Source organism: Procambarus clarkii, chromosome 66 (genome assembly GCF_040958095.1).
Source record: "Procambarus clarkii isolate CNS0578487 chromosome 66, FALCON_Pclarkii_2.0, whole genome shotgun sequence".
NCBI lineage: Eukaryota > Metazoa > Arthropoda > Malacostraca > Decapoda > Cambaridae > Procambarus > Procambarus clarkii.
Window position 1 is genome coordinate 9,062,751 of NC_091215.1, and position 10,802 is coordinate 9,073,552.

Here is a 10,802-nt window from a genome sequence, read left to right on the forward strand (position 1 = left end):
CATTTTATCATATCACCTCATTCTTTGGGGCACACGTGAGGAACACAAATGCAAACAAGCCTGAATGGTCCCCAGGACTATATACAACTGAAAACTCACACCCCACAAGTGACTCGGACCCATACTGCCAGAAGCAACGCAACTGGTATGTACAGGGACGCCTTAATCCGCTTGACCATCACGACCGGACATAAGGAAGTGATAGCCGAAGCTATTTGAACCACTTCCCCGCCGGCACTCGGATGGTAATCTTGGGCATAGCATTTTATCAAATCACCTCATTCTTTGGGGCACAAGTGAGGAACACAAATGCGAACTGCCTGAATGGTCCCCAGGACTATATACAACTGAAAACTCACACCCCAGAAGTGACTCGAACCCATACTGGCAGGAGCAACGCAACTGATATGTACAGGGACGCCTTAATCCGCTTGACCATCACGACCGGACATAAGGAAGTGATAGCCGAAGCTATTTGAACCACTTCCTCGCCAGCACTCGGATGGTAATCTTGGGCATAGCATTTTATCAAATCACCTCATTCTTTGGGGCACATGTGAGGAACACAAATGCAAACAAGCCTGAATGGTTCCCAGGACTATATACAACTGAAAACTCACACCCCAGAAGTGACTCGAACCCATACTGCCAGGAGCAACGCAACTGGTATTTACAGGGACGCCTTAATCCGCTTGACCATCACGACCGGACATAAGGAAGTGATAGCCGAAGCTATTTGAACCACTTCCCCGCCGGCACTCGGATGGTAATCTTGGGCATAGCATTTTATCAAATCACCTCATTCTTTGGGGCACACGTGAGGAACACAAATGCAAACAAGCCTGAATGGTCCCCAGGACTATATACAACTTAAAACTCACACCCCAGAAGTGACACGAACCCATTCTGCCCGGAGCAACGCAACTGGTATGTACAGGGACGCCTTAATCCGCTTGAACATCACGACCGGACATAAGGAAGTGATAGCCGAAGCTATTTGAACCACTTCCCGGCAGGCACTCGGATGGTAATCTTGGGCATAGCATTTTATCAAATCACCTCATTCTTTGGGGCACACGTGAGGAACACAAATGCAAACAAGCCTGAATGGTCCCCAGGACTATATACAACTGAAAACTCACACCCCAGAAGTGACTCAAACCCATACTGCCAGGAGCAACGCAACTGGTATGTACAGGAACGCCTTAATACGCTTGACCATCATGACCAGACATAAGGAAGTGATAGCCGAAGCTATTTGAACCACTTCCCTGCCGGCACTCGGATGGTAATCTTGGGCATAGCATTTTATCAAATCACCTCATTCTTTGGGGCACACGTGAGGAACACAAATGCAAACAAGCCTGAATGGTCCCCAGGACTATATACAACTGAAAACTCACACCCCAGAAGTGACTCGAACCCATACTGCCAGGAGCAACGCAACTGGTATGTACAGGGACGCCTTAATCCGCTTGACCATCACGACCGGACATAAGGAAGTGATAGCCGAAGCTATTTGAACCACTTCCCCGCCGGCACTCGGATGGTAATCTTGGGCATAGCATTTTATCAAATCACCTCATTCTTTGGGGCACACGTGAGGAACACAAATGCAAACAAGCCTGAATGGTCCCCAGGACTATATACAACTGAAAACTCACTCCCCAGAAGTGACTCGAACCCATTCTGCCAGGAGCAACGCAACTGGTATGTACAGGGACGCCTTAATCCGCTTGACCATCACGACCGGACATAAGGAAGTGATAGCCGAAGCTATTTGAACCACTTCCCGGCAGGCACTCGGATGGTAATCTTGGGCATAGCATTTTATCAAATCACCTCATTCTTTGGGGCACACGTGAGGAACACAAATGCAAACAAGCCTGAATGGTCCCCAGGACTATATACAACTGAAAACTCACACCCCAGAAGTGACTCAAACCCATACTGCCAGGAGCAACGCAACTGGTATGTACAGGAACGCCTTAATACGCTTGACCATCATGACCAGACATAAGGAAGTGATAGCCGAAGCTATTTGAACCACTTCCCTGCCGGCACTCGGATGGTAATCTTGGGCATAGCATTTTATCAAATCACCTCATTCTTTGGGGCACACGTGAGGAACACAAATGCAAACAAGCCTGAATGGTCCCCAGGACTATATACAACTGAAAACTCACACCCCAGAAGTGACTCGAACCCATACTGCCAGGAGCAACGCAACTGGTATGTACAGGGACGCCTTAATCCGCTTGACCATCACGACCGGACATAAGGAAGTGATAGCCGAAGCTATTTGAACCACTTCCCCGCCGGCACTCGGATGGTAATCTTGGGCATAGCATTTTATCAAATCACCTCATTCTTTGGGGCACACGTGAGGAACACAAATGCAAACAAGCCTGAATGGTCCCCAGGACTATATACAACTGAAAACTCACTCCCCAGAAGTGACTCGAACCCATTCTGCCAGGAGCAACGCAACTGGTATGTACAGGGACGCCTTAATCCGCTTGACCATCACGACCGGACATAAGGAAGTGATAGCCGAAGCTATTTGAACCACTTCCCGGCAGGCACTCGGATGGTAATCTTGGGCATAGCATTTAATCATATCACCTCATTCTTTGGGGCACACGTGAGGAACACAAATGCAAACAAGCCTGAATGGTCCCCAGGACTATATACAACTGAAAACTCACACCCCACAAGTGACTCGAACCCATACTGCCAGAAGCAACGCAACTGGTATGTACAGGGACGCCTTAATCCGCTTGACCATCACGACCGGACATAAGGAAGTGATAGCCGAAGCTATTTGAACCACTTCCCCGCCGGCACTCGGATGGTAATCTTGGGCATAGCATTTTATCAAATCACCTCATTCTTTGGGGCACACGTGAGGAACACAAATGCAAACTGCCTGAATGGTCCCCAGGACTATATACAACTGAAAACTCACACCCCAGAAGTGACTCGAACCCATACTGGCAGGAGCAACGCAACTGGTATGTACAGGGACGCCTTAATCCGCTTGACCATCACGACCGGACATAAGGAAGTGATAGCCGAAGCTATTTGAACCACTTCCTCGCCAGCACTCGGATGGTAATCTTGGGCATAGCATTTTATCAAATCACCTCATTCTTTGGGGCACATGTGAGGAACACAAATGCAAACAAGCCTGAATGGTTCCCAGGACTATATACAACTGAAAACTCACACCCCAGAAGTGACTCGAACCCATACTGCCAGGAGCAACGCAACTGGTATTTACAGGGACGCCTTAATCCGCTTGACCATCACGACCGGACATAAGGAAGTGATAGCCGAAGCTATTTGAACCACTTCCCCGCCGGCACTCGGATGGTAATCTTGGGCATAGCATTTTATCAAATCACCTCATTCTTTGGGGCACACGTGAGGAACACAAATGCAAACAAGCCTGAATGGTCCCCAGGACTATATACAACTGAAAACTCACACCCCAGAAGAGACACGAACCCATTCTGCCCGGAGCAACGCAACTGGTATGTACAGGGACGCCTTAATCCGCTTGAACATCACGACCGGACATAAGGAAGTGATAGCCGAAGCTATTTGAACCACTTCCCGGCAGGCACTCGGATGGTAATCTTGGGCATAGCATTTTATCAAATCACCTCATTCTTTGGGGCACACGTGAGGAACACAAATGCAAACAAGCCTGAATGGTCCCCAGGACTATATACAACTGAAAACTCACACCCCAGAAGTGACTCGAACCCATACTGCCAGGAGCAACGCAACTGGTATGTACAGGAACGCCTTAATACGCTTGACCATCACGAACGGACATAAGGAAGTGATAGCCGAAGCTATTTGAACCACTTCCCTGCCGGCACTCGGATGGTAATCTTGGGCATAGCATTTTATCAAATCACCTCATTCTTTGGGGCACACGTGAGGAACACAAATGCAAACAAGCCTGAATGGTCCCCAGGACTATATACAACTGAAAACTCACACCCCAGAAGTGACTCGAACCCATACTGCCAGGAGCAACGCAACTGGTATGTACAGGGACGCCTTAATCCGCTTGACCATCACGACCGGACATAAGGAAGTGATAGCCGAAGCTATTTGAACCACTTCCCCACCGGCACTCGGATGGTAATCTTGGGCATAGCATTTTATCAAATTACCTCATTCTTTGGGGCACACGTGAGGAACACAAATGCAAACAAGCCTGAATGGTCCCCAGGACTATATACAACTGAAAACTCACACCCCAGAAGTGACTCGAACCCATTCTGCCCGGAGCAACGCAACTGGTATGTTCAGGGACGCCTTAATCCGCTTGAACATCACGACTGGACATAAGGAAGTGATAGCCGAAGCTATTTGAACCACTTCCCGGCAGGCACTCGGATGGTAATCTTGGGCATAGCATTTTATCAAATCACCTCATTCTTTGGGGCACACGTGAGGAACACAAATGCAAACAAGCCTGAATGGTCCCCAGGACTATATACAACTGAAAACTCACACCCCAGAAGTGACTCGAACCCATACTGCCAGGAGCAACGCAACTGGTATGTACAGGAATGCCTTAATACGCTTGACCATCACGACCGGACATAAGGAAGTGATAGCCGAAGCTATTTGAACCACTTCCCTGCCAGCACTCGGATGGTAATCTTGGGCATAGCATTTTATCAAATCACCTCATTCTTTGGGGCACACGTGAGGAACACAAATGCAAACAAGCCTGAATGGTCCCCAGGACTATATACAACTGAAAACTCACACCCCAGAAGTGACTCGAACCCATACTGCCAGGAGCAACGCAACTGGTATGTACAGGGACGCCTTAATCCGCTTGACCATCACGACCGGACATAAGGAAGTGATAGCCGAAGCTATTTGAACCACTTCCCCGCCGGCACTCGGATGGTAATCTTGGGCATAGCATTTTATCAAATCACCTCATTCTTTGGGGCACACGTGAGGAACACAAATGCAAACTCCACTCCACCCCGCGAGGAAGAAACTAAAATAACTGGAGATGATTTGCAGGTTCTGGGGGTAATTCCATATGCTAAACCTAGGTATCCAGGCTTGGGAACATACAAACAGCGTTTGGAAATGTTCAACCTCAGCTGGACTGGTTGTGTCAAGCAAATATCTCACGGATTGGCAGAATCAGGATTTTTCTTCTGTGATAAACAAATATTGTTGTAATTTGTTATTTTTAATGTGTGTGTGTGTGTGTACTCACCTAATTGTGCGTGTGGGGAGTTGAGCTCTGGCTCTTTGGTCCAGGGAAGTGTGTGTGTGTGTGTTTTGTATTACAACATTGCTGGATGTGAGCTATAATAATAATATTAATGAATGGGAATATTTTTTCTTAAATTTACAGGCTTAAGTGACCACGTGTGGTGCTTCTTTTGTGGGAATGGTTTGTGAAACTGGGAACCCGCTGACGACCCTTGGACACTGCACGTGCACTGGTATACCCAGTGCACCTTTGTCAATATTAAAAATGATGCACAGTTCATTAAGAATGCTAGAGAATCTTCGCAGCATCGAACTATAAAACCCATAGATGAACATCTTTTAACTGGTCTGATGGAAGGTTTGGTTTTTTTCCCAGCATTAATTGAATATTTTGGATTTCCTGATGTCTGTGTGAGACCGGCCTTAAGGCTATATTTCAAAATCACCAAAGATTTATTGCCGTTTCTTACGGTAGCCAGGTGTATAGAATTAATGTTGTGGTATATGCAGGAGAGCACTAAAGCCGAAATGGGTTGAAGGGGAATTCATCATGAGGATGTGGAAGGTAGGGAAGAGCTTGCGAATCTGGAATGGAAATCTGCGCCCTCTGACTTGGAAACAGTCGCCTCAGCTGATGAAATGGATGTCGACGTTGTTGGATCAATGAGCGGGTTCATGGCCTCCAATCTTGGCTGCGGGCCTTGCCTTCTCCTGTTGAAACAGAAGTGGAAGAGACGACTATAGTCGCTAATGAAATGGATGTTGAAACTGGCGAAGAGGCCACAGACTTTGATGTGGCATCCCATGTTGGAACTGTGATGAACACATCTACACCCACGTCTTGGGCTGCTGATATTTTGTGTAAGGTGTGCTTTAACAATGCGTTGAGTGTCGCACTGCTGCCCTGCAGACATATGGTAACGTGCAGTAGTTGTCTCGTATCTATGAGAACTGCCCCATTTGCAGATGCAACATTTCGCATGTCCTTCAACCGATTATTTCCTAAGATGACAAATAAGGCATAGAGACTTATTTATTTATGTAAATAAAAATTGTACAAATGTCGAGTTTTTTTCATATCTATAAATTGGTATGAATAAGCTCACATTTTCTTGAACAGTATTTTTTTTTTTTTTTGGGGTGGGGGGGGTGGGGGGTGGGGGGGAGGGGGGCATGAACAAATACTCAAATGTGTGAGGGGATGAAAATACACGAAGAGGTCATATTGGTCCTAAGAACACACATTCTTTCCACACTCACTAGCATGTCGCCAGCTGGATGGATTGCAATTGCTTAGTTACTGCCCTAAAATAGTTGGTAAGGGGGTGGGGGGCAAGATACTGCTTCATTTAGTGAAATTTGCTATGTCCAATAGCTCGTACGTTGGGAACTGAACCAGGACCCGCACGAAGGTTGCACAACTTTTCGCTCGAATATGGACAAAAACAGAATCTCTCTCTCTTCCTGAGGTAAAGAACCTTTTGAGAACTAGCACTCAAAGGTTAAAAAAAGATTAACTCCTTTATAATTAGAGGGGCAGCTAAGATACTGCATAACTAGTTTGAGGCCCGAACAAATATATCTATAAAATATATAAACAGGTTAAAACCATACAAATACAAGCATGCCTTTTTCACCAGTACTCAACTGAATTCCACAGAAAATGAAATCTTTACTTTGGCTACAGAAAATAGCGCAAAGCCGAGGGGGTGACTGGAATAAACAGTTTCAACCTGACTCTTCTCACATATAAACATGTCTTTCTTGACATCATTTCATATTATATAGAGTACTGAAAGCTCATTTTCCATAGCAAATATACTAAGGAACTCATTTTACCACTAGAAGGTAAACAAGGACCCCTCATTCAAACACTTTCATGCCCTCGGCGAAATGGACTGGACGTTCCTGGATGTAAAATCGACGTTTTCGAGTGACCGAGCGGCAACACTGAAAAGTGCATACTCTTTTTCGCTGTCCTGACCATAATTTTCGATGTACTGATTTCATTTTTATACCAATTTGTTCGCAATAGAATGATCTATAAGAACATATGTATATGTCACCAACGCATGAGTTAAATCACACAAAAAGCTAAAGAACTACATCGATCACGAGCCGTGAGCTCCAAACAGCGACGAAATGTTTCTATTATTTTCAGGGTTGTCAACTCCACACTTATCCTACAGCGTTAAATTTAGTATCACTGTGATCGCAATTAAATTCCCTACACGAACATGTGCATATAAATGTAGAATCATGATCGCGGCCCACACCAAGAGTGTGTGAAGTGCGCGATTACACTCGCAGTGTCAACAATACAATAGTCTTTCCACTAAGTTACAATACAATGCTGTTCTCCCAAATATGCCATGCACCTATTAGAGAAAACGGAAATTTAATGGCAAACAATTTCATACTATTCTGAAGTCGATCGAATAAGAATTGGATTTTATACAAATATTTTTTAACCGCGCGTAAATTTACGACGCACCGGTAGTTCCAGGTAAAAATACGCGTCGTTTAGGTACAACACTGGCGCGTGAAAGTGTTAAATTAATTAATTAATTAAAAACACGAGAATTATTGACTGCACAATTACCACCATCAAACACACAGGACTCTTTAAAGCTCTTTTAACTTCTTTAAAACCCTAATATGACCCCTCTCATATGTAGATCCTGTTCTATGGTTCGCCCTTCATGTCAATGTACCCCACACAGTATCATGTAAATTCAAGATAAGGCTTACTACACCTAAATATCCAACTTGTTCTTAGTAAGGAACCTTGACTCCCCCTGCTTGCTTGACCCCACTGGGGTATTCATAGGTAGTGGGTCCCCTATTGCTGACGTCAGGTCTCGTGTGACCCCCGCAACACATAAGGAAAATTTCACCTGACTGGCCCAGGACGCAAAAATAATTTTTCTTTTTGGCTCATGATTGGTCAAAAAATCATGCCTCGTTCTCTCGGCCCACCTCTGACTATTACAGAAAATGGAGCTGTGCCAAGGGCTCTCTATACTATTCAGTCATTGCATCATTAACATACTCCAAAAACAACTATATTCCCTTTCAACTGTGTGTTTTTTTTAATCTATTGAACATTCACCTTTTGAACCATTCATAAGTATGGGCCCCCATATTGATACCGTAGTACTCTAGTAACACCCTGGGCCAAGTCGAGAATTTTTGCTCATGCTATTAAATACTCAAAAACGTTTATATTCCTTTCACCAGTGTATTTTTTTTTGTTTTAATATATTGAACATTCATCCTCAGTACCAGTCATAAGTAGGGACCCCCCTATTGATGACTAGTACTCACGCCAGAGCCCCGCGACATATCGTGAAAAAAACGGTTGGGTTCGCACTGGGGGGTGGGTGGCGGGTCCTTTGGGGAAGGGAGAAGGACCACCACCCCACACCGAGCAACTCATGCCTTGCTTTTTTTCACCAATCCGCCTCCAGGAGTTGAGTCGGCATGGAAGTGCCCAATCGGATCTGAAAATCAAATCACGATTTGTCTCATTCTACACTCCTCCGCTACATCCGCCAGCAGACCCAGAACATCCCCCAGCAGACACAGAAAATCTGCCAGCAGAAACAGAACACCCTCCAGCAGACACAGAACATCCGCCAGCAGACACAGAACACCTGCCAGCAGACATACTATGCCTGCCAGCAGACACAGAACATCCGCCAGCAGACGCAGAACACCCACCAGCAGACGCAGAACACCCACCAGCAGACACAGAACACCCGCCAGCAGACACGGAACACCCGCCAGCAGACACAGAACACCCGCCAGCAGACACGGAACACCTGCGAGCAGGCACGGAATACACGCCAGCAGACACGCTACACCCGCCAGCAGACACGCTACAGCCGCCAGCAGACACGGAATACCCGTCAGCAGACACGCTACACCTGCCAAATAGACAAGCTACACCCGCCAGCAGACACAGAACACCCGCCAGCAGACACAGAACACCCGCCAGCAGACATGCTACACCCATCTACACTCGCCAGTCGACACCCACCTGAGCGTAGAGGAGCAGTGTGTACTGGGTGTTGACACTCCTCAGTGGGCCGGAGACACAGTGTACCATGAAGCCGTGGGCTGTGTGGTTGGTCACTCTACAGCTGTGTACTGGGCCGGGGCGACCTGCAGGGCGGGAGTAAGAACACCCACCGTGAGACACCACCCACTAGTATGGACAGATTGGAAGAGCAGCAAAGGAAAGGAACAGGGAGAGATAGTGAGAGTAATGAGGTAAAAGGGACAGGGAGAGATAGTGAGAGTAAAAAGGTAAAAGGGACAGGGACAGATTGTGAGAGTAAAGAGGTAAAGGGAACAGGGAGAGGGTAAGATCAGAGAAGTGAAAGGTACAAGGGGAGAAACGGATGGAAATAGAAAACAGAGTTAGAGACCGAGAAGAAAGATAATGGAAAATGAAGAAAATAATTTAATAAGATGGAAAGAGGCAGAAGAAAGAAAAAAAAGAGAAGGAAACAAAGAAAAGGGAAAGAGAGGGTAAAGAGGGAGAGAGGAAGAATGAAAAACACTAAAATTCAATACCATTCTATATATATGATCAGGAGAAAAAGTTACATATGAGAAGAAAGCAAAATAGGATGACGAACGCGAGAGTTGAGAAGAGAGTCGACAAATAAAGTGGGAGAGAGAGTGACAGAGAAAAAGGAATGTGGACGATGATAGATAACATAGTGACGAACAAAAAATAACATTGAAGTAGATGGAAGGAAAGAGATAGGAGGCGGCGGAACAAGAAATGGGACATGTAAGAGGCAGAGAAAGACAGTCAGAACGATAGAGAGCAAGAAGGAGATGATAACGACAGGATACAACGGCACGATGATGAAGATAGAAAGCAATGAGGGGACAATAAATACAGGAAGCAGTGAGGGAACAATAAAGACAGGAAGCAGTGAGGGGACAATAAAGACAGGAAGCAGTGAGGGGACAATACAGACAGGAAGCAGTGAGGGGACAATAAAGACAGGAAGCAGTGAGGGGACAATACAGACAGGAAACAGTGAGGGGACAATAAAGACAGGAAGCAGTGAGGGGACAATAAAGACAGGAAGCAGTGAGGGGACAATAAAGACAGGAAGCAATGAGGGGACAATAAAGACAGGAAGCAGTGAGGGGACAATAAAGACATGAAGCAGTGAGGGGACAATAAAGACTGAAAGCAATGAGGGGGACAATAAAGACAATGAAGCCCTAAGGGAGAAACACCCACCCAGGGCTCCGCGTGACGACGACATTGTACAAGTGGGGGCTACCGGAGCAGAACCTCTCTGGGTGGCTGAATCTGTGGTCCATAAAGCAGCCATGTCCTTCCCTACAGGATCAGCAGGTGGGTTCACAGGACTAAAACCCAACCACCTCAAGCAAATGCTCAACCCTGCACTGGGTGACATTGCAAAGAACCTCTTGGTGGAACTAACCAGATTCACCAACACATGTCTAGCTGGCAACATACCAGCGTCCATAAGACCTATCTTTTT

The 10,802-nt window shown here is 46.1% G+C and overlaps 1 protein-coding gene across 1 annotated transcript; it reads left to right on the forward strand.

Annotated features, from left to right (window-relative positions):
- Positions 1 to 8,702: 8,702 nt before the first annotated feature.
- LOC138355200 (splicing factor 3A subunit 2-like) lies at positions 8,703 to 9,311 on the forward strand. Its single transcript, XM_069310054.1, has one exon. It carries the CDS (start codon positions 8,703 to 8,705, stop codon positions 9,309 to 9,311), a length of 609 nt encoding a protein of 202 aa, XP_069166155.1.
- Positions 9,312 to 10,802: the final 1,491 nt, after the last annotated feature.

Excerpts from the sequence above, each read along its gene's own strand:
- LOC138355200 (XM_069310054.1), top strand. The coding sequence starts at position 8,703 with ATGCCTTGCTTTTTTTCACCAATCCGCCTCCAGGAGTTGAGTCGGCAT.